The sequence below is a fragment of the Halichoerus grypus genome, chromosome 8 (genome assembly GCF_964656455.1).
Source record: "Halichoerus grypus chromosome 8, mHalGry1.hap1.1, whole genome shotgun sequence".
Taxonomy (NCBI): Eukaryota; Metazoa; Chordata; class Mammalia; order Carnivora; family Phocidae; genus Halichoerus; species Halichoerus grypus.
Window position 1 is genome coordinate 75,980,549 of NC_135719.1, and position 25,661 is coordinate 76,006,209.

The 25,661-nt window shown below is 37.3% G+C and overlaps 1 protein-coding gene across 1 annotated transcript in view; it reads left to right on the top strand.

The window, feature by feature from the left end:
• AQR (aquarius intron-binding spliceosomal factor) overlaps positions 1 to 25,661 on the top strand; it is a 111,529-nt gene that overhangs the window by 10,528 nt on the left and 75,340 nt on the right. Inside the window, exons 2-6 of the mRNA XM_036109142.2 lie at positions 288 to 759; positions 5,296 to 5,352; positions 8,031 to 8,071; positions 14,023 to 14,058; positions 23,620 to 23,740. Of these exons, the coding sequence (XP_035965035.1) occupies positions 685 to 759; positions 5,296 to 5,352; positions 8,031 to 8,071; positions 14,023 to 14,058; positions 23,620 to 23,740 (330 nt within the window). The 5' untranslated portion in view covers positions 288 to 684. The remainder of the gene's footprint in view (positions 1 to 287; positions 760 to 5,295; positions 5,353 to 8,030; positions 8,072 to 14,022; positions 14,059 to 23,619; positions 23,741 to 25,661) is intronic.

The following is a 25,661-nucleotide window of genomic DNA, read 5'->3' on the forward strand; positions in this document are numbered from 1 at the left end:
CCTGTCAGCCCCTTTTTACCTAGTAGCCCCTTTTTTCCCTAGCATGGCAATAGGAATGGATTGCAAAAGGCATGAGGAAACTTTTCGGGGCGTTGAATATGCTTATTATCCTGATTTTGGTGATGGTTTCACGGATGTATGACTGAAAACAGATCGAATTTTACACTCCAAATATGTGCATGCAGTTCATTGTATGTCAACCTATACCTCCATGAATCTGTTAAGAAACATTTAAAACCGAGCCCCCCGTACCCAGCCTATGTTTTTTTCACTACTGCTTTTTTTAGGTTTGAGAGAACCGCCAAGTCTCCCCCACCCGAGCAATTGTACCTGGAGAACCCTCACCTACCTGCCGAGTCCTTGAGACCCGATCCGGAGCGCTGGGTGCATTCTTTCAGCTTCCCACTAGGGGACGCATGCGGAGGAGGCCGAAGCCCTTGCATTCTGTAGCTCAGACCCAACGCCTGCACGAACTTCCGGCCCTGTTCCGTTCCGCTTCCGGGAAGATGTACGGGCTGCTGTACGCGCTCCTCTGAGACTGTGAAGGCTGAGGATATCCCGGCCAGCGGGCGCCTGCTTCGCGGAGTTGGGCAGCAAGAGCTGCCTGTTAGGGGAAGTGCATCACGTTCACCGCTGCTCCGAAGGGACCTTTCCTTTCCACTGGAGCGGAGTGAGAGTGCTGCCATGGCGGCCCCTGCTCAGCCCAAGAAAATCGTGGCTCCTACGGTGTCCCAGATCAACGCGGAGTTCGTAACCCAGGTGCGCTTGGCCGAGGCTGGTGTGTGTGAAAGGAGGAGACGTCAAGGCCACCGAGGCCTGGGGGTGGGATTTTCTTTGGGACGGGGTGCACCCAGGAGGCATTCGTTCGTCAGTTCATTCACTCAAGTCTTTTAACTGAGTATCTGCTCTGTGTCGGCCACTGTGTTAGGTGCTGGGGATACCACAGTGAAAGAGGCCGCCTTGCCCTACGGGGTACAGGTTCCAGGGAAGATAAATAAAAAAGAAAGCTACTAAGCGAGCTTTTCCGTGTTGGAGTCTGTCGCAGAAGTGATGGATTCACAGAAGAAGCAGCACCCCAGCCTGAGACCGGCAAGGTTTCGTAGCCGAGATGATGCCTAATAGGGAGGGAGGAGTAGAGTTTTTCGTAGCCGTAGAGTAATGTACGCTTTTGAGTGGAGTGACGAGAGTCTGACAAGACACCTGCGTCAAGTAGATGCATCTATGAAGAGAGCAATCGTGTTATCGGAGAGCGTTCATTTAGAACCCGTCTGCTGTGTTGCATTGTGAACCGCGGTTGGCTGTGAATAGGGAAACACAGTCCTGTAGCCCTCAGCAACATTCCTAATCCTTATGCGCTGCTTTGGGTATTGGTTGAGAGTGCAAATAGCTCCCTGCCGAAGTTACTATGCCATCTGCTTCTTTCTTCTCTGGTCTCTGTCTCAGATTTGCCAAGGCAGAAGCCTCAGAGTCATTTTGAGCCCCTCTTTCCCTTAATCACTACATGTTTACATTATAAATATCTTTCAAATCTATCTGCTTCTCTTACACTACGCCAGGTTGCCCTTGTTTACTCTCTGGACCTAGGCATCCTAACTTGTCTTGTGGATCCTCTTGCTCTCCTCCAGCCCATTCTTCATATTGCTGCCAGTGATTTTATACAAATGCAAATCTGATCATATCACTTACCTACTTAAAATCTCTAAAGAGTTCTAATTTCTCTTAGGATAATGACCAGGATCCTTCAAAGTATTATGTAATCTGGCATGTGCTTATATCCAGTTTTCTCTCTTTCCAACTCTGCTTTAGCCATATTGACCTGCATTTACTTAAATTTGTCATGCTGTCTTTCACCTCCTGGTCTTTCAACATTGTTCCTTCTGCTCAGAATCCTCATGTATTTCCCACTTTCCTTTATACGGTTAATTCATTGTCATCCATCTACATTACTTGGGAGAAGTTTTCCCGACAACTTAAACTAAATTAGATCTCCCTTTGCCCATATACCTGTTTTTATGGTTAAAGCCATTTATTAGTTTCCTTCACTCAAGGAGCTTAGATTTTAGAGATGAGTCAGACAAATTAACAGTACAGTTTCAAATAGGATAAGTGCTATCAGGAAAATGAAACAGGGTGTTAATGACACTGACTAGGATGGGGTGTATGAAAGGCAGTCAGGAAAGTTCTCTCTGAGGTGACATTTGAGCTAAGACCTGAATGCAAAAAAAGAGCCAGTTTTGGGGAGAGCAGGGAAACAATCCAGGGAATAGCAAGTGCAGATGCTTTATGGTGTGAATATAAAGAAGGCCAGGATAGAAGCATAAGAGGGAAAATGGTATGAGAGGAGGACAGAGAGTATGTAGGGATCAGATCATATACAGTTTTGGAGGCTGAGATAAGAAGTTTGGATTTCATTCATCCAGTAGATTTTAATTGCAATCCAGGGAATGATATTTTAGAAAGAATCTTCTGGCTAATGTGTGGAAACTGGATGGGAGTGAAAGAGCAAAAGTAGTAATAAGGTTACCAGTGACTCCAGGTAAGAGATGGTGGTGGCCTCTACTATTAAAGATTAGGGTAGACTGATATATTCTGAGGCTAGAGGCAGCAGGACTTGATGATGATTGATTGTGGAAGGATGGAGGAAAAGACAAATCGGGCATAGCTTGAACAACTAGGTGAATGGTTTGGACATTTACTGAGATAGGAAAGGAGAGGGTTTAGTGGGGAGTATCAAGAGTTCTGTTTGGGTCTTGTTAAATGGAAGATGCCTAGTAAACATTCGATTGAATATATTGAGAAGGCAGTTGAATATGTGAGTCTAGAGTACCTGAGCAAGATCTGGGCTTGAATATAAATTTGATATTTGTTGACAAGGTGGTGTTTAAAACTGTAGGATTGACTGATATGTCCCAGGGAATATTATTTGTAAACATATAACATTTATTGTATCCTGTATTAGATTGAGAGAGCTGAGGCTAGAGACCATGTCTGATTTATTCCCCATGTACTCCCAGTACCTAGCATTGTACTAGGCACACATTGTGTGATGAGTAAGTATCTTTTAAAAGAAAGAATGAGTGAATTAATGGATAAACATACCAGGGCATTAAAATGTAGTGGTAGGGATGAACATTCTCAGCAGTAAACCATGATAGCAGACATGAATGCCTAATATTTGCTAGATACTGTTTTGGGCTCTTCTGGGCTACAAAGATAAATAAAATGTGATCCTTGTGTTTAGGGAGTTCAGTATCTGGAAGGAGACTTTGAGACTCATCATAGTTCAGTTGATAAATGCCAGAATAGAGATGTGAGGGAAATGCTTTGAGAACACAGTTTTAAATGAAAACTTTTGTCTAAGAAAAGACTGTCAAGAAAGAATTTCCTCATTGAGAAAGTGCCATTTTAGATGGACTTTGAAACATAAATAGGAACATGAGAAAATGTGTTTTCTAGTTGGAGGGGATATCTTGGATTTAGGTGGTGGGTGGTTCTTTTTCTTCTTCTTCTCCTCCCCTTCCTCCTTCCTTCTTCTTCCTTCTTCATTTCTGAGTACCTGACCAGAGAAGGTGTTTTTAAATTATTATTAAATGAGTAAGATGCAGAGCTTAAAATTTAGTTTTAAGGAGATCAGAGATCTGAACTTTGTGAATTCAATTTTTTATGCTACTGTATTTTATGCCCTTTTTGTCTTTCAATAAAATTTATTTTGAACAGTCTATGCTGTCATAGCTATACTAAGTGGGAAATGCAAAATTTCGATTTTGCATGAGGCTGGAGAGTGTAGGGGAGGGCAGTATATTCCTGGAGGTAGTAGTGTCTGAGAGGACACAGGTTAGACCCCAAGAAAAAGCTAGATCAGATATTTACAATAAGCAGTTTGGATCAGAAGATAGGATTTACATATTTGTTTGGAAGACCCTAAATCCATGAAAACAGATCAGATTCAGTTCTCTTAACGGTATGAGGTGAGTAAAAGATGGCTGGTTTGTGTGATGCCTATAGGCAGTGGAATGAGGAAATGAGAATACCATAGGATAATTTGGGGGTAAAGTATTTTCTGTTGGGTTGGAGGGTGATTGATAGTTTGGGAAGGTGTCACATAAGGGGCCATTACTATACTGATTTGGAGAGACTTCCTCAGGGCCCATGTCCTTACTGCTTGGGAGGCCCTTTGGGTGTACTTACTGGGATAGGTACTTAGCTATAGAAGAAAAGAAGATATGAGTCCCATCTCTTTAGTGTTCTACTTAGGCAGACAGGAAAGATAGATAAGCAATCAAATGATTAATACAGAAAGATGAGACTATAATAGAGTTCTTTATGAAATGAAGAGAAGGAAGAAACAATTATCACCATTAGGTAGGGTTGAGGAAAGCCTCACCGAAGAGGTAACATTTCAGATTTTACTTTATTTTTTCATTCATCCATGCACCCATGCATACATACATATATACATCAGTCCATTGGCTATTATTTGAATTCCTCCAGTACACTAGATACTGTGCAGATGCACTTTTTTATAAATGTGTTGAGTCTGTGCTTACCAGAGTTTTCTGTTTTTCAAGAGATTGCAGCTTAGTTTCTTTTAAAAAAAACATAATACTTATTAATAAGACCATGTTTTTCCTTGATATTATATAATAATATTATACAACCCATCTAAATATCTGGAATTACTATATATATGTGTTTAAAGTTCACAATTTCCAGGTGAAGTCTAATCTGCTGAAGTATACCAGCTCTTTTATTCTCTGTAATAACCTGCTTATAGATTAGAAACTTTTTAGGTTTTGTTATGTGTGTCTGGGTGCCTACTAATCATTTAAAGGTTACTGTTTTACAAATAAACATTCCTGAAGATTTTGAGTCTGTTTTCTAATACTAGCTCAACTCTTAACTAATTCTAATCTTGGGCAGCTCACTTAATCTCTAGATTCTAGAGTGTTCTTTCTAGGAGGTTCCTGGGTTTCCTTATCTCTATGCTGAAGATGTTTGACTGTGGTTATTAACTGGGTCCTACTGTTTCTCTTGGGGTGGTTAGAAAAGTATGTTTTGTTTTTGTAAATCATAATGGCAGGGTGCAGTGCAGGGCATTACTGGCTTTTAGTGGGTTGGGGCCAAGGATGCTAACTGGCCTGCATGCCCATATAGTCCTCTTAGAAGGTGGAATTAATCTGTCCTCCCAGTGCCTCTAATGCCCTGTTAAGAAAGAGCTTGTTACGGTATGATCTCAGTCTTCTCGCTCGACAATGGTATGAACCTGTGACTTATTTATACTATTTACTTTTGCAGTTAGCATGTAAATACTGGGCTCCTCATAGCAAGAAAAAATCACCTTTTGATATAAAGGTAAGTATATTTGGTTTACAACATTCTTTTTGAATAGGAGTGTTCTTTTTATCTTATTTTTAAGGGCTAATTCAACAAAAGCATTACATGATTCTTTTTAAGTTCAAATTACAGTTTTCTAATTATCAGATTGACAATTATTCATGTCAGAAAATTTGGAAAATAACAGAAGTTACACATTAGAAAATAAAAATCACTACCCAGAGATAACTATCTGCTATCATTGTGTTGTGTTAAAGTTTTTAAAAATTGTGTATATAACTTAACTGTTTTCCTGTTACAGATTCTTGGTTTGTTTTAAATTTATCATTATTATAATGACCATGTAATGAAAATTTTTGTAAATATACAGAAATTTCTGTACAATTTTTTGACAGTTCATTTAGGGTAGAATCTATTGTTTTTTATTTTTAGGTTGATGAGCTGAGATAAAGATTTATAAGAATGGTGGAAGAAGTAGGAGTTGTTTAGGGTAGAGGATTAGATGGCCAAAGACCAGTAATATTTCAGTTAGGGGATGGACTTATGGTTCAGGTGGAGCAGTTTAGGATAAATGAAAACAAAAATTCCTGAATGTGGGATTAATTCTCATGAAATAGGCTCTTAAAGAGAGATCTTTAAATAAAATAGAGATGACATATTGCATGCCATTTAACAAGTATAGTTGACCCTTGAACAACACAAGTTTGAACTGCATGGGTCCATTTATACACGGATTTTTTTTTTTTCTAAGTACAGTACTGTAAATGTATTTTCTCTTCCTTATGGTTAAAGTGTGTCTTCATTAGCTGACCCTTGAACAACATGGGTTGGGGTTCTGATCCCCCATGCAGTCAAAAACCCATGTATAACTTTTTTAAAAAAAAAGATTTCATTTATTTGAGAGAGAGAGAGCGAGCGTGCAAGCATGCACATGCGCAAGCAGGGGGAGTGGCAGACTGTTTTAGGCACACTTGGTAAAACTGAACTTAACCCAAAATTTCTTTTATCATTTGAGCTTAAATGTTTCATTTATGAATATATTTTTGTTTTGCCAGCAATCCTTTTATTCATCAGGAGGATATTCATAAAAATGGCATATATTAATTACTCTAATTACTAGTAGAGTTGCTTTATCTTCTTATATGCTATTTGTATGTGTTTGTGGTTGTATATGTTAGATCTGGGGGTTCCTAGGGTCATATTTCATTAATAACAAGAGTATCTTAATGACAATAAAATCAAGTTGATTCTAATTAGATTGAGATTTTCAGAGATTATATCCAGATCATTGTAATTCAGGATGAAGCTATGTATGCCTGTTTAGAAGAACTTTATTGTAGGTTGGTATTTGAAGATTATGCCCTTCATTTTAGTATTTTATTTGAATTTTGATAAAAAAGAAAGGCAATAACAGAAATTTTGTCTAAATTGAACAAGACTTGGGGTGCCTGGGTGGCTCAGTCAGTTAAGCGTCTGACCTCAGCTCAGGTCATGATCTCAGGGTCCTGGGATCGAGCCCTTTGGGCTCCACGCTCAGTGGGGAGTCTCCTTGCTCCCTGCTTGTACTCTCTCTCTCTCTCTCAAATAAATAAATAAAATCTTTAAAAATAAAATAAAAATATCACCCACATTTCCTTGACAAATATACTTTGAGCAGTTAAAAGACATTATAACTCCATAAAATATATGATACCATATTAAAGTACTTTATAATTTTATAGTAGGAACTTTTTTTTTTAACTGCTATTATTACTAGCCACTAGCACTGCTGTGTCTTCTGCTGGTAACTATTATTAAAGACTCACAGGGGCAATTGGCTGGCTCAGTTGGTAAAGCATGCAACTCTTTATCTTGGGGTTGTTAAGTTTGAACCCTATGGTGGGTATAGGGATTATTTAAAAATAAAATCTTAAAAAAAAAAAAAAAAGAAAATACTCACGATATGCCAGGACTTGCACTAAATTCTTTACATGTGGTATCTTATTTATAGCAACTGGTGGGATACTTTGTATTAGTAGATCCTTTTTGTGGATTGGGAAGGTAAGCCTTAGAGCTGGCCTAGGCAAGGGTTCTAGCTCTCTGCAATGAAGTGGGTGGTTTGAACCAGGCTTCTAACACCAGTGCTGAATTCTGAAGTATCACACCATTCTGGCCTCCCTAACCCAAAAGAATTGAAATTCTGAGGCTTTATCACATGTATTTGGAAAACAGGATGTAATTTGCTTCTGTTACATCCTCATACTTCTAATTTACTGTCTGGCTTTTGAAAGTACATTCTTAATGATTCTTAAATGGAGTCTGATAGCATATACCTTAAAATTAAATTTTTAAAAATATTCTGATTTGTGAATTTTTATTTTTCCTAGAAGTATTATAAATACGTCATTTTAGAAGTCCAGTGCACTATCCATTGCATGACAGAGCCACCTTGAATACATCATTTTAGTGATTGTTTCTAGGAATCTTTTTATGTAGATATATTTTATTATTTATCTTCTACTACTTTGCTTTCTGTTATTTTACATTTTGAGGAATGTGATGAGATTATAAAAATCTCTTAAGTATTATTTCAGTAATATTTTATATCTATCCTAAACCAGCTTATTTTGTGTAATTTCAGTAACTAGAAACTATCAACTTAGGATCTAAAAAAATGCTGTTTGAGATATTAAACATTTTTATATTTTTGGTAACAGGTCATTGAAGATATATATGAAAAAGAGATTGTCAAATCAAGGTAAGAATGAGTTTAATTTTCATACATAGGGATTAGGTGGGACCAAGTTGGATCTCTTTTGCACTTCTAAACTAAATGTGATCATAACTTGGAACTTTTAAATTTCTTTTTGATTTGGTCATCAGGGAGATGGTGGCCAGAAAAACTTTTATATCTAGCTGCTGAAGAACCATAAATTATTTTTTTGCTTTCTAATTTTTGGCTTAGTTTAGAGGGATTAAATCCCATCAGGTTTATTTTGTTTTTGAAGAAATGTGAGGGAGAATAAACATGGAGATTTAATTTCAGTTTCACTAATACTAATTTTCTTATCATTTTCTGATAAATCTTTTGAAAATATTTAAAAATTATAAAAGTAGGGGCACCTGGGTGGCTCAGTTGTTAAGCGTCTGCCTTTGGCTCAGATCATGGTCCCAGGGTCCTGGGATCGAGCCCCGCATCAGGCTCCCTGCTCAGCAGGGAGTCTGCTTCTTCCTCTCCCACTCCCCGTGCTTGTGTTCCCTCTCTCGCTGTGTCTCTCTCTGTCAAATAAATAAATAAAATCTTTAAAATATATATATATATATATAAAAGTAAAACATACATAATAATACTTTATAAAATAATAAAATATATCTTATATACAATGTATAGAATATATGTAAAATAATAAAAATAAATAATAGAAATTGTTTTTGTACAATATACAGAAGGGGGTAAGTTTTGAGAAATCTTCCTTGTCCTTTAACCCTCAATTTATTTATGTACATATGTATCCAGCACCCCCCCATTTTTTTTTAATACAGAGAGTTTATACTCTACACATCATTCCATCTTTTTTTTTTAATGTATTTTGGGCATATTTCTATATCTGCAACTGTAGACATATATGCCCAGTGAGTATTTTAAAAAGCCAATTGACTAAATGTTTTAATATGAAATGGAAACATTAGATGATAAATGTAAAAAAACTTATAAAATCCCAGATTTGTTATTTGTCATGTGTTTGAGTCCTAAAAGGTTAATTTTACTAAATATTATGAAGGCAAATCCATGGCAGCATCAAAATGAGAGGCTAGTTGTTTTGCTTTAGTGATTGATTTGTGAGCATAAAAGGAGGCAGGACCAAAAGCCATGTTAAGGATTTTGTTTCTTATCTGAAGAATAATGGGAAGCCAATTAAGCATGTAAGCATGATGGTGATATTTTAAAAGAATTTGGAGGATATAAGAAGCAAGAAATTAGGTGAGTATTGTAGTAGTTAGGTTCAAGATAATGATAACTTGAACTAGCCTGGAAGATTGAGATAAAGAGGTGTGCCAATTTGAGATAGAAGTGACAAGATGGTTGGTAGTTGGATGTGGTGGATGAGGGAAAGGGGAAAATCAAAAGTGACTTCTCTAAGTTTTTGGCTTAGATTGATTAGTGGATTCCATTACTGATTTCTGCTTTTGTTGTTGGGGGTGGAGTTGGGCATAGGTCATTAGTTCACTTTTGGAAATGTTTAATTCTAGGTAGTGAAGAACCATGTAGATGGAGATGTAGAATAAGCAGTTGGGTATCTCAATACAGAGCGCAGAAAAGAGGACAGAGTTGAGCCTACTTTGTATCAACCACAATTTCAGTGCTAAGGATACAACAGTGAGCATGGCAGATAAAGTCTCTACTCACTGAGCTTATATTGTAGTTCTAGTCTAGACAGGAAATACATAGATATGTAATGTCACAGGTAGTATTATGAATTAAAGTATGTTTAGGGTAGTGACAAGGGCCATTTTAGATTGAATGATCAGGGAAAAATACTCTGAAGATATGACATTTGAGCAGATATATAACATATGACTTGTTGGTCTGGGAATGGGTATGGATGAGATTGCCTAATAAAACTTAAGATGAGTGGGTAGGTAAATTCTAGGATTCTTTTTTCTTACATATTAAGGATATACCAATCTGAAAATTATCTTGAACCTTCACAACTAGTTTTCTGTGTCTTCAGAGCAGGCTTTTACTCCCCTGGAAAGTAATTGCTTGTGGTTTTGTTTGTTTGTTTCATTCAAAACCTTAGCTATTAATATTTCTTCCTTAAAGATAATTTTTATGTAACTAGTAACCAAAAGCTGCCAGTGATTTTTTTTTTTTTAAGATTTTTTTTTTTATTTATTTATTTGACAGAGACAGAGATAGCGAGAGCAGGAACACAAGCAGCAGGAGTGGGAGAGGGAGAAGCAGGCTTCCCCTCGAGGAGGGAGCCCGATGTGGGACTCGATCCCAGGACCCTGGGATCATGACCTGAGCCGAAGGCAGACGCTTAACGACTGAGCCACCCAGGCACCCTCTGCCAGTGATTTTTAAATTATATACTTGGCTACATTATTTTTAATTGCTGAAGTAAGTAACTGTTGTTGGCCAGGCTCACTAGGATTTATCATGGCACTCTTATCAGTCATTTTCTCATCTTGTACACAGTTGAGAATACTTAAATGAAAGTAAACTGATACATTCTCCCCTCAAATCTCAAAGTTCAAAAAAGTTAAGTGCACTTCTGTAATAGATAAACTGTAATGTATATATATGTTTTCATCATAAGTGTACTCTTGAATTCCCATCCCCTAAGATAAATAATATATATTTACATTTTTAAATGACCATCTTTTAGAGTAGTGCCTGAGGAAGCTGTTTTGCTGAGCTATGTGCTGGTAGCATCTTCATTATTGGGGAATGGCTTGATTTAAGATTTATTAACTTGTTTGTAGGCTACCAAAATAGGCAGTTTATAGCTATAAGGTACTCTTAGTATTTTTTTTAAAGATTTTATTTATTTATTTGATAGACAGTGAGAGAGGGAACACAAGCAGGGGGAGTGAGAGAGGGAGAAGCAGGCTTCCCGCGGAGCAGGGAGCCCGATGTGGGGCTCGATCCCAGAACCCTGGGATCATGACCTGAGCCAAAGGCAGATGCTTAACGACTGAGCCACCCAGGCGCCCCAGGTACTCTTAGTATTATACATTAAGGTTCTTGTAATACATATTTTTTGCATATCAACCCTACTTCTGTAGGAGGAATCTGGGAAATAAATCCATCAGTTCTTAATATTCTTATGGTATAAATGATAACTCTTAGGATCTCAAAAGTAGTAAAATACCATATCGCCCAGTCAGCCATGTAATGTGTGGTCTATTACATGATTGATTCATATTTGGTATCCTTACCATTATCAGATTTGGCAAACATATCTTAATATTTTTATCTGTATGATTTTAACATCTTAAAAATAATCATAATTGGGGGCGTCTGGGTGGCTCAGTCGTTAAGCGTCTGCCTTCGGCTCAGGTCATGATCCCAGGGTCCTGGGATCGAGTCCCACGTCAGGCTCCCTGCTCTGCGGGAAGCCTGCTTCTCCCTCTCCCACTCCCCCTGCTTGTGTTCCTGCTCTCGCTATGTCTCTCTCTGTCAAATAAATAAATAAATCTTTAAAAAAAAAAAAAAATCATAATTGTTATTTGTTGAGTGTTTGCTATATACCAGATGCTGTTCTAAGCACTTTTGTGTATAGTAGCTCATTTTTCCTCACAACAACCATGTGATAGTCACTGTTATTATCCTTGTTTTATTGATGAGGAAACCGCAGTACAGAGAGGTTGAAGTAGCCCAAAATATTTCCCAGTAGTTAGAGGAAGAGCTGGGTATTCAATCCTGGTTCTTTGACTCTTACCCAATACTCTGTTCTTAAGTAGCTCAGGGTCCATTGTCCTGTTTTTATTTAAAATGTTTAAACCCCAAGGTGCCTGGCTGGCTTAGTCAGAAGAGCATGCAACTCTTGATCTCATGGTCATGAGTTTGAGACCCACGTGGCATGTAGAGATTACTTAAATAAGTTTTAAAAACTTAAAAAAATGTTTAAATCCCTCTACTATGAAACATAACACAGAAAAGGGCATAAAACAGAAATGTTTAGCCTTCTAAATTATTATCATTCATAACCACCACAAAGGTAATAAAAGCCAATATTTGTTAGCATCCCAGAAGCCCTTACATGGCCTTTTGTTTTAACATTTTAATATGTAAGTATGGAAACATGAACACTATAGTTTTGTTTGTTTTTAAACTTTAAATAAATAGAATCACATGGTGTATACTCTTTTGTGGCTGGCTTCTTTTGTTCACTCTTATTTGTTTTTTAATCATCTACTTTACAATAAATCTGGAAATGGGTAGTTCAGAAGTTAATGTGAGGGCTTTTGTCAGCCTTTTCACAATTTTTTTTCTTTTTTTGGCTTTCCCTATGTGGTTGCAAGAGGGCTGCCACAATTCCAGACCTCATGTTTTCACACAGTTATTTCCCAAGAGAAGAAGCAGTGGCAATTATAGCAGCAAAGCTTATTGGCAGAGTAAAACTCCAAATTCAATACCACCAAGAATGCTAGAAGAGAAATTGAGTGTTTTTGCTTTATCTTGACCTATCATGACTTCTTTTTCTCTTGTCCAGTCATCCAAAAATAAATTGGCTACTTTGCCACTTTTGAATATGAGGAAACTGGGTCCCAGAATGTTTAAAAGATGTTATGAGGGTAACACTGAGTCATGACCAAAATATGATCTTTTTTTTTTTTTTAATTTAGTTAATTATTTTTTTTTAGGGAAGGAGAGAGAGCAAGGGAGCAAGGGGGCAGGGGAGGGGCAGAGGGAGATGTAGAGAGAGAATCTTAAGCAGGCTCCACACATAGTGCAGAGCCAATGCAGGGCTTGATCCCACGACCCTGAGATCATGACCTGAGCCGAAACCAAGAGTCAGATGCTCAACCGACTGAGCTACCTGGGCACCCCCAGAATACTATCTTCTATCTCATGAGCTGGTATTTTTTCTTTCTTTCATCATGAGGTCCTTTTTGTGGCTGAAGAAATTAAGCATGCAGTTGAGTGCATAGTGGACACTGACTGAATTTTCTTCACCAGCATGTCTGCAGCTGGAGACCTAGTGTGTCTGACACACAAGATGTTGTATCCACTCAGTGGTCTGGCTGGTGTAGAAGCCAGTACCTTGTCAGTGTTATATCTTTGTGCTTTTGCACAGTAAAAACCTACATTTTATTCTCACTAAAATTCTGTGATAGTGCTTACTTAGTGAAACTATTTAAGAGATCAGAAATCAGTGGAATAGTATTTTGACAGGATAATGGTCTCTTGGGGTATTATAAATTCATAATGCCTACACATTTAATTTTCAAAGCTGGCGGCTATTATCTAGTGGCAGTGTTCTGGTCTGACTACTTTATTTCCAATATGCAAAATGATAAAACTGAATTAGTGGACATTTGAACCTGCCTTTGGAGAGATACCTGGTAGCTACAGCATTATTTATTCTTATAAAACAAAGTACTTCTATTTTAAAAAGACAGTCTAGTAAAGAGAGATACCTAATATTCCTTTCACAATTTTGTCATATTGTAGACTTAAGGTCAAGACTTATGAAACCTGTGAAAAGTATGATTCCTATATTTGTGATAGAGATACATGTGTCCCTTTGCTTTCAGGAGGGCATGATTTCAGAATGTTTCCTTTTGAATATTAAATAAAACAATGTTGGCCAGTGCTTAAGAAATTAAGATAGGCTACCTTTTGGCAATTGTGATCCAGTATTATGAATAGTGATGAACATTTGTGTTTTCATTAAAATTAATTGCCTTATTAACCTATGTGTTATATCTTAGTATGTCATGGTGCTAATTGTGTTTGTTAATATGGGTAGGATTTAACTTAAGTAACTTTTCTTAGTTTTTAAAAATAAACTACTCTGACAAAATACAAAGAAAAAATATAAAAGCAAAATTAGCTTTCTTCAATGCATATTAAAATATGATTCTGATATGTGGGTCAATATTAAAACAAGATTCCAAAAATGCATCTGCATTAATGACTCTGAAATATTTATATTTTCTGTTTAAACATTTTTATTATTTATTTTTATACTTTAGGTTTGCCATCAGAAAGATAATGCTCTTGGAATTTAGGTGAGTTAAAACGCTTTACTTTGATGAAGTTAAAGATGGTGTCAGATCTGTATTGTCAGTATACCATAGAGATACCTGTATCATGTCTTTTTAATTCTAGTATGGTTAACGTACAGTGTTATATTAGGTTCACGTGCGATATAGTGATTCAGCAACTCCATACATCACTCGGTGCTCATCTTGACAAGTGCCCTCCTAAAAACCCGTCACTTATTTCATCCATCCCCCACCCACCTACCTGTATCGTCTTGAGCAAATCATCTATTCTCATAGCCTCAGTTCCACATTTGAAAATGTTAAGAATGGGTTTGGCATTTACTATGTATTCAGATAACACCCAAGATAAAACATTACTATTAAAAACTGTGACAAGGGGCACCTGGGTGGCTCAGTTGGTTGAGCGGCTGCCTTCGGCTCAGGTCATGATCCTGGAGTCCCGGGATCGAGTCCCACATCGGTCTCCCTGCTCAGCAGGGAGTCTGCTTCTCCCCCTGACCCTCCCCCCTCTCATGCTCTCTCTCTCTATCTCATTCTCTCTCTCAAATAAATAAATAAAATCTTTAAAACAAACAAAACAAAACAAAACAAAACAAAAACTGTGACAAGCCAGTGATATCTCTGAGGCATCCAGCAGAAACAAATATAAGATACTCTGGAAGGATATGTATTCCAATTGCATTACAGGTAAATTCCTATAGAACCCTGGCAAAGGTGAATTCAGATTCCCTAATTACGAAGCATGTTAGGATAATAACTGTAAGCAAGAGTCAGTTGAAATGACAACAGAATTAGATCCCCACCCCACCCACCCAGGACCTTAGGTAATTAAATAATTGATATACACTGTCAAATCATTATGTTTAAAGTTATGAGTATAAAAGAAGAAATTGTGTGAACGTGGAACAAGACACTAAAAATGGATAGATTTGGGGAAAACAAAAATTATTGAAATTTAAAAACTCAGTGGACAAATTAAATACAGGCACCTTGGAGATATTGCAGGTTCAGTTCCAGACCACTGCAAAAAAGCAAGTCAAATGTATTTTTTGGTTTCCTAGTGCATATAAAAGTTGTGTTTATACTATATTTCAGTCTGTTAAGTGTGCAACAGCATTATGTCTAAAAAAAATCTATATGCCTTAATTTAAAAATACATTATTGCTGAAAAATGCTAACCAGCATCTGAGCTTTCAACAAGTTGTGATCATAAATCATGGATTACCATAACAAATATAATAATAATCAAAAAGTTTGAAATATTCTTATTGCCAAATTCTTTGGTAATTCTTATTTCCAAAATGTGACAGACATACAGTTAGCAAATACTGTTGGGAAAAAATGGTGCTAATAGACTTGGTCAGTGCAGCATTGCCATAAACCTTCAATTTGTGAAAAATGCAGCATCTGCAAAACTGAATAAAGCAAAGCACAATAAAACAGCCTAGGCCTGTGGTGGATTAGACACAGCTAAAGAGGGGATTATCGAACTGGAATATAGAAAATTAATTAGATAATAGCAAAGAGAAATAGAGATGAATAATATAAAAGGAAATTCAGAGATACAGAGGCAAAAATTATAGTCCAATAAGAATTTCAGAAGAGATTTAGGGAGAATAGGGGAGTAGCAATTTAGAAGAATGGTGGTTAAGAATTTTCTACAGTTGAAATATGAGTCTTTTAGATTCAGGAAGTACAATAATTCTGAATAGAGCAACTGAAGACTAACAAAGACAGAATGAAGATCTTATCTGCTGGAGGGAAAAAAAGACATTACTCAAAGAAGGATGCATAGATTAATTGTAGATTTCTCAGTTGTAGTAATAGAGAATGTAATAGAATGAGACCAATACAAGAAAAAAAATCACTAACAACCCAGAAAGAATTGTATGACCAGCTAAACTGTCATAAATTAATTTCAGACAGATAGATTAATACTAACAAACTTGCTGAGAGAAGTTCAAAAGGATATAATTCAGGAAAAAGGAATTTAAACTTGTAAGAAAGGAATGAAAGAAGTTTTGTGCATTTTATTTATGAAAGAGCACTCAGTGTCTTACTTGGAGGCATTTGACCATCATTTTAAGTAAAATTCCACTTATCCAGTTTCCTGGGTTCTTATAGTATTGCTAATGATAGACCCATGAATATACCGATGTGAGCATAAGAGGAAGTAGAAAAATTACAGCGCTATAGCAGAATCTAAACCACTTAACTCTGGGTTTGTACATAGGTCTGCACACATGTATGTGAGTGATTGCAACATGCATGTGGAGTGATTTAAAGTGGGAACAAAACATCTTGCTTTTTTTTTAATTGGTGCTTGAGAGTATTTTAACCCCAGTATGGTAATTGATGTTTATAACCTGAATGATAAAAAATAGCTAAGTTAGGGAGGAGGAGCAAGATGGCGGAGGAGTAGGAGACTAAATTTCGTCTGGTCCCAGGAATTCAGCCAGATAGGTATCAAACCATTCTGAACACCTACAAACTCAACAGGAGATCAAAGAAAAGAATAGCAGCAACTCTCTGAACAGAAAAGCGACCACTTTCTGGAAGCAGGGATCCAACAAGCGGCAGATCCGGGGAGACTCCCCTTTCTCCCCCTGGAGGAGGGGCACAGCAGTGCACCGCAGCAATCTCCAGGGTTTGGAGATTCCAAACGGGGTCGTGTGCCAGAGATAGAAACGCTCGGTCATAGGCTGGGTGAGCACAGAGTGTGGCCGGAGACCGGGGAAACAGGAGTGATTGACTGCTTTTCTCTGGGGGCTCCTGAGGAATGGGGCCCCAAGGTGTTGGCTCCTCCGTGGTGGAGATTGGGAGGTCACCATTTTCTTCCTTATCCTCCAAAGCTGTACGGAAAGCTTTCAGGGAACTAAAAGCTACTGAGAGCAGACCTGAGCAGATTACTTAGCCTGGTCCCTGGCAAGGGCAGGGCAATTCTGCCTCAGGCAAAGATGTTTGAGAATCACTGCAACAGGCCCCTCCCCCAGAAGATCAGCAAGAATAGCCAGCCAAGACCAGGTTTACCGATCAATGAGAACGGCAGAACTCTAGCACAAGGGGAATACAGCACATAGAATTCATGGCTTTTTTACCATGATTCTTTAGTCTTTCAAAGTTAATTTTTTTAATTTTCTTTTTTTCTTTTTCTATTTTTTTTTTAATTTTTCTTTTTCCCTTTTTTAAAAATCTTTTTTATTTTTCATTTTTAGAGTCATATTCTATCCCTTCATTATAGTTAACCTTATTTTTTATATATATATAAGTTATTCTCTCTTTAAAATTTTGGGATACAGTTTCTTCTAACAGACCAAAATATACCCTAAATCTCTAGCGTATGGCTTTGTTCTAGTCTCCTGCTTGATCACATTCTCTCCCTTTTTTTTTAATTTTTCTTTCTTTTTTCAACCAACTTCTTACCAGTTCCTTTTATAAAATCTTTTATAATTTTCATCTTTACAGTCATATTCCATCCCTTTATCATATTTACCCTTATTTTTGTACATATACAAGTTTTTCTTTCTTTAAAATTTTGGGAGGCAGTGTCTTCTAACAGACCAAAATATGCCCAGAATCTAGTATGTGGCACTGATCTATTCACCAGCCTGATCATATTTGATCATTTTTTTTTTCTTTCTTTCCCTTTCTTTCCCCACCGGTTTCGGGTCTCTTCTGATTTGTTTAGTGTATATTTTTCTGGGGTCAATGTTACCCTGTTAGCATTTTGTTCTCTCATTCATCTATTCTCCTCTGGACAAAATGACAAGACAGAAAAACTCACCTCAAAAAAAAGAACAAGAGGCAGGAATGACTGCCACGGACCTAATCAATACAGACATTAGTAAGATGTTGGAACTAGAGTTCAAAATGACGATTATAAAGATACTAGCTGGTCTTGAAAAAAGCATGGAAGATACTAGAGAAACCCTTTCTGGGGAAATAAAAGAACTAAAATCTAATCAAGTCGAAATCAAAAAGGCTATTAATGAGGTGTAATCAATAATGGAGGCTCTAACTGCTAGGATAAATGAGGCAGAAGAGAGAATTAGTGACACAGAAGACCAAATGATAGAGAATAAAGAAGCTGAGAAAAAGAGAGAGAAACAACTACTGGATCACGAGGGCAGGATTTGAGAGATAAGTGATACCATAAGACAAAACAATATTAGAATAATTGGGATCCCAGAAGAATACGAGAGAGAGGGGCAGAAGGTATATTGGAGCAAATTATAGCAGAGAACTTCCCTAATTTGGGGAAGGAAACAGGCATCAAAATCCAGGAGGCACAGAGAACCCCCCTCAAAATCAAAAATAGGTCAGCACCCCAACATCTAATAGTAAAACTCCCAAGTCTCAGACAAAGAGAAAATCCTGAAAGCAGCTCGGGACAAGAGGTCTGTAACCTACAGCGGTACAACAGATTGGCAGCAGACCTATCCACAGAGACCTGGCAGGCCAGAAAGGACTGGCATGATATATTCAGAGCACTAAACAAAAAAAATATGCAGCCAAGTATACTATATCCAGGTAGGCTGTCATTGAAAATAGAAGGAGGGATAAAAGGCTTCCAGGACAAACAAAAACTAAAAGAATTTGCAAACACCAAACCAGCCCTACAAGAAATATTGAAAGGGGTCCTCTAAGCAAAGAGAGAGCCTAAAAGTGACATAGACCAGAAAGGAATAGAGACAATATACAGTAACAGTCACCTTACAGGCAATACAATGGCACTAGATTCATATCTTTCGATAGGTACCCTGAATGTAAATGGGCTAAATGCCCCAATCAAAAGACAAATGGTATCAGATTGGATAAAAAAATAAGACCCATCGATATGCTGTCTGCAAGAGACTCATTTTAGACCCAAAGACACCCCCAGATTGAAAGTGAGGGGGTGGAAAACCATTTACCATGCTAATGGACACCAAAAGAAAGTTGGGGTAGCGATCCTTATATCATACAAATTAGATTTTAAGCCAAAGACTGTAATAAGAGATGAGGAAGGACACTATATCCTACTTAAAGGGTCTATCCAACAAGAAGATCTAATAATTGTAAATATCTATGCCCCTAACATGGGAGCAGCCAATTATATAAGCCAGTTAATAACAAAATCAAACAAATACATCAACAACAATACAGTATTAGTAAGGGACTTTAACAACCCCCTCACTGAAATGGACAGATCATCTAAGCAAAAGATCAACAAGGAAATAAAGGCTTTAAATGACACACTGGAGCAAATGGACTTCACAGATAATATTCAGAACATTCCATCCCAAAGCAACAGAATACACATTCTTCTCTAGTGCCCATGGAACATTCTCCAGAATAGATCACATCCTGGGTCACATATCAGGTCTCACTTGGTACCGAAAGATTGGGATCATTCCCTGCATATTTTCGGACCACAATGCTTTGAAACTAGAACTCAATCACAAGAGGAAAGTCGGAAAGAACTCAAATACATGGAGGCTAAAGAGCATCCTACTAAAGAATGAATGGGTCAACCAGGAAATTAAAGAAGAATTAAAAAAATTCATGGAAACCAATGAAAATGAAAACACAACTGTTTAAAATCTTAGGGATGCAGCAAATGCAGTCCTAAGAGGAAAGTATATAGCAATACCAGCCTTTCTCAAGAAACAAGAAAGGTCTCAAATACACACCTAACCCTACACCTACAGGAGCTGGAGAAAGAACAGCAAATAAAGCCTAAACCTATCAGGAGAAGAGAAATAATAAAGATCAGAGCAGAAATCAATGAAATAGAAATCAAAAGAACAGTAGAACAGATCAACAAAACTAGGAGCTGGTTCTATGAAAGAATTAATAACATTGATAAATCCCTAGCCAGACTTATCAAAAAAAAAGAGAAAGGTCCCAAATAAATAAAATTGTGAATGAAAGAGGAAAGATCACAACCAACACCAAAGAAATACAAACAATTATAAGAACATATTATGAGCAACTCTATGCCAGCAAATTAGGTAATCTGGAAGAAATGGATGCATTCCTAGAGATGTATAAACTACCAAGACTGAATCAGGAAGAAATAGAAACCCTGAACAGACCCATAACCACTAAGGAAATTGAAGCAGTCATCAAAACTCTCCCAACAAACAAAAGTCATGGCCAGATAGCTTCCCACAGGAATTCTACCAGACATTTAAAGAAGCATCATTACCTATTCTTCTGAACCTGTTCCAAAAAATAGAAATGGAAGGAAAACTTCCAAACTCATTCTACAAAGCCAGCATTACCTTGATTCCAAAACCAGAGACCCCACTAAAAAGGAGAATTACAGACCAATATCCCTGATGAACATGGATGCAAAAATTCTCACCAAAATACTAGCCAGTAGGATCCAACAGTACATTAAAAGGATTATTCACCACGACCAGCCAGGATTTATTCCTGGGCTGCAAGTTTGATTCAACATCCACAAATCAATCAATGTGATACAATACATTAATAAAAGAAAGAACAAGAACCATATGATCCTCTCAATAGATGCAGAAAAAGCATTTGACAAAGTACAGCATCCTTTCTTGATTAAAACTCTTCAGAGTGTAGGGATAGAGGTTACATACCTCAATATCATAAAAGCCATCTATGAAAAACCCACAGTGAATATCATTCTCAATAGGGAAAAACTTAGAGCTTTTCCCCTAAGGTCAGGAACACGGCAGGGATGTCCACTATCACCACTGCTATTCAACATAGTACTAGAAGTCCTAGCCACAGCAATCAGACAACAAAAAGAAATAAAAGGCATCCGAATGGGCAAAGAAGAAATCAAACTCTTACTCTTTGCAGATGATATGATATTTTATGTGGAAAACCCAAAAGACTCCACCCCAAAACTGCTAGAACTCATACAGGAATTCAGTAAGGTGATAAAATCAATGCACAGAAATCAGTTGCATTTCTATACACCAACAACAAGACAGAAGAAAAAGAAATTAAGGAGTCGATCCCATTTACAATTGCACCCAAAAGCATAAGATACCTAGGAATAAATCTAACCAAAGAGGCAAAGAATCTGTACTCAGAAAACTGTAAAATACTCATGAAAGAAATTGAGGAAGACACAAAGAAATGGAAAAACGTTCCATGCTCATGGATTGGAAGAACAAATATTGTGAAAATGTCTATGCTACCTAGAGCAATCTACACATTTAATGCAATCCCTATCAAAATACCATCAACTTTTTCCAAAGAAATGGAACCAATAATCCTAAAATTTGTATGGAAACAGGAAAGACCCCAAATAGCCAGAGGAATGTTGAAAAAGAAAAAGTTGGTGGCATCACAATTCCAGACTTCAAGCTCTATTATAAAGCTGTCATCATCAAGACAGTATGGTACTGGCACAAAAACAGACACATAGATCAATGGAACAGAATAGAGAACCCAGAAATGGACCCTAGACTCTATGGTTAACTAATCTTCGACAAAGCAGGAAAGAATGTCCAATGGAAAAAAGACAGTCTCTTCAACAAATGGTGTTGGGAAAATTGGACAGCCACATGCAGAAGAATGAAACTGGACCATTTCCTTACACCACACACAAAAAGAGACTCAAAATGTTTGAAAGACCTCAATGTGAGACAGGAGTCCATCAAAATCCTAGAGAACACAGGCAGCAACCTCTTCGACCTCAGCCGCAGCAACTTCTTCCTAGAAACATCACCAAAGGCAAGGGAAGCAAGGGTAAAAATGAACTATTTGGGACTTCATCAAGATAAAAAGCTTTTGCACAGCAAAGGAAACAGTCGACAAAACCAAAAGACAACCGATAGAATGGGAGAAGATATTTACAAATGACATATCAGATAAAGGGCTAGTATCCAAAATCTATAAAGAACTTATCAAACTCAACACCCAAAGAACAAATAATCCAATCAAGAAATGGGCAAAAGACATGAACAGACATTTCTGCAAAGAAGACATCCAAATGGCCAACAGACATATGCAAAGGTGCTCAACATCACTCGGCATCAGGGAAATCCAGATCAAAACCTCAATAAGATACCACCTCACACCAGTCAGAATGGCTAAAATTAACAAGTCAGGAAACAACAGATGTTGGCGAGGATATGGAGAAAGGGGAACCCTCCTACACTGTTGGTGGGAATGCAAGCTGGTGCAGCCACTCTGGAAAACGGTATGGGGGTTCCTCAAAAAGTTGAAAATAGAGCTACCCTATGGCCCAGCAATTGCACTACTGGGTATTTACCCCAAGGATACAAATGTAGTGATCGGAAGGGTTACTTGCACTCCAATGTTTATATCAGCAATGTCCACAATAGCCAAACTATGGAAAGAGCCAAGATGTCCATCAACAGATGAATGGATAAAGAAATACCATGGAATATTAATGCAGCCATCAAAAAACGAAATCTTGCCATTTGCAATGACGTGGTTGGAACTAGAGGGTATTATGCTAAGTGAAATAAGTCAATCAGAGAAAGACAAGTATCATATGATCTCACTGATATGAGGAATTCTTAATCTCAGGAAACAAACTGAGGGTTGCTGGCGTGGTGGGATGTGGGAGGGATGGGTGGCTGGGTGATAGACATTGGGGAGGGTATGTGCTGTGGTGAGCGCTGTGAATTGTGTAAGACTGATGAATCACAGACCTGTACCTCTGAAACAAATAATACATTATATGTTAAAAAAAAAAAAAAAGAAGAAGATAGTAGGAAGGGAAAAACGAAGGGGGGGCGAATCGGAGGGGGCGACGAACCATGAGAGACTATGGACTCTGAGAAACAAACTGAGGGTTTTAGAGGGGAAGAGGTGGGGCGATGTGTTAGCCTGGTGATGGGTATTAAGGAGGGCACGTATTGAATGGAGCACTGGGTGTTATACGCAAACAGTGAATCATGGAACACTACATCAAAAACTAATGCTGTAATGAATGGTGACTAACATAACATAGTAAAATAAAATTAAAAAAAATAGCTAAGTTATGTGGTAGAAATCAGAAATACTTAAATTTATTAAGGAATATTTTCACCACAGTCTTAAAATACGAATTTTGGTATCTTGAGAGGAAAATGCCAGTTACCTTGAAAACTGACTTATGTTGAATATCTAGTAAATTAAGTATTAAAATGCTTCTTTTTATTAAGTTTCTTTCTTAGTTTGTGGAAGTCATTTGGTCCTCATATGAGGTAGTATTAATGTCTCAGATACATTTATCTTCTGAAATTGCCCATAATATCATTTTGGTTTTTTACTTCCTAAAGAGTTTTAGATAAGGAATATCCCCAGTGTTCTGATAGTGATAATTACATGTTAGTGATCTCTGTTGTCTTCCTGCCTTAAAAGTATAAACTCTTATTCTCCAAAGCTACAGTTATTATAAATAAATTGGTAGCAGATAGCGGTGACCTAGATTACAGGTAAATTTGTGAAGGATTTTCAAGTTACGTAGTTTTTAAAAAGTTTTCAGAGAGTTGTAGATAATCATGCGCTTCCAGGTGAGTGACATATTATAGTGAGTGGTGGTAACTAATGAAATATTCTGTGCTTTTTCACTCTTCACAGCCAGTATCTTGAAAATTACCTCTGGATGAATTATTCTCCAGAGGTGTCCAGCAAGGCCTATTTAATGTCAATCTGCTGTATGGTGAATGAGAAATTCAGAGAAAATGTCCCTGCATGGGAGGTAACAGATTTAAATTACTTCAGAGCTTTCATACTGTGTTTAAGCCATTAAAAAGTAGAACTTTTGACTGATAATAAATAATGCTTTTAGAACAGAACTTTGCCCAAAAATAAAGTAAGGGTTGAGAAGAAAGTGGATATATGAAGAATACTATTCTTTTTTGATTTCAATACTTTGTTCGAACTAATTTTACTATGAACCAAAAAATTATGAAAGTGAAATTATTTTTCTATTTCGTGCTTGAAACGAAGAATGGCATGAAGTATAAGGACTTTTCTTTCTTTTTTTTTTAAGATTTTTATTTATTTGAGAGAGAGAGAGAGAGCGCACAAGAGGGGGTAGGGTCAGAGGAAGAAGTAGACTCCCTGCCAAGCAAGGAGCCCGATGCGGGACTCGATCCCGGGACTCCGGGATCATGACCTGAGCCGAAGGCAGTCGTTTAACCAACTGAGCCACCCAGGTGCCCCGAAGTATAAAGACTTTTCATCAGATTGAAATGAAGTTTATATTAAATAGCACAAGTAGATAGTGCTCAAATGAGATAATATTTTTCAGTGTCCTTTTTCACAACAGGGAGTATATATTTATAGTTTTCCATACATAAAGTAGTGTTGCCAAAGTCAAGACAGATGTTTATATTGTAATTTCAGTTTTCTCCTTATCCTCAATTTAGGATCTGCTTTTCCCTTTTTGAAATTTCTAGTAGACTGACATTTTTTCTTTATGCTAGTTTAATAGAGGCTTGGTCAGTAGAGGTCCAAAATCTAGGTTCTCTTTGGCTGCCATAAAATGATCAGCTCATCAACTTTTTTAAATGAAGAAAAGGCATGGGTACTTGTCATCTTTTTGTGGCAATGGTCTGTAAACTGAGGAAGTATTAAACTCTAAGATAAAACCATGGGCACTTCTCTTGGATATTCACTAAGTAAGAGCCATCTTTGGGCAGATTAGAGCCAGAGTAAACTATGGGCCTTGTGTATTATTGAAAGATCCTGGGGATTTCTTGAAGTTGCTTCACGCTACTATAAGAAGGGAGAAGGAAGATTTTTTGAGCTAAAGAATGACCTGATGAGTTTGCATGTTATAAAGACCATTTTGGTGATTAGGACTTGAAGTAGAGAAATACAGATGAAGGGAAGAGGATACACAAAGATTTAGAAAGTAGAATTGACTGGATTTCATAACTGAATAATTAATAGTAGGGAAGGGTGTTATTTTCAATAACTTTCCAGGCTTGGGCAACTGAGTGTAATAGATGATACTGCCATTTACCAAGATAGGTAGTAATAGAGGGTTGAGTAGTACTATGGAGGGTACAAAATTGTTGAATTGATTTTTGGACTTACTGAGTTTAAATTGCCTTTTGAATACCTAGATGAAATTGTCTAGTAAGGAATCCTGGGATGTAGAGTTAATGAGAGTGATCGACTGAGGAGGTATATTTAGAATCATTAGCATATGTTGTTGAAGTCAAGGGAGGGGGAAAAGAAGAATGAGGTTAGAACCCTAAAATACTGCTATGTACACAACAGAAGAAGAGGGGCCCTCAGCACATTGAAAAGGAGTAGGGGCTTGGAAGAGTCTATTGGACTTGACAGCCGTAATAGCCTCAGGGTCGTCCTGGGGGTGGAAGCCTGCTGTAGGGAAGTAAATGAAAACAACTAGTATAGACCACACATTTGGAGCACTTCTGAAAGAAGAGAAAAGGGGAGGTAGGTCACAGGGAAGCTTGAATATATTACATTGTTTACTTTTTATATATTAACTTGGATGTTAAGAGTAAAGAGCTAATACAAAGCAGGAGCCACCGTCTTTGAGATTAGTGGGAAACTAATTTTTGCTAAAGATGTTTCTTTTGCTTAAGTTAGAAGAATTAAAACATTTCAGATCCTTAGAAACAAACACTAAGTTAAATGTGAGC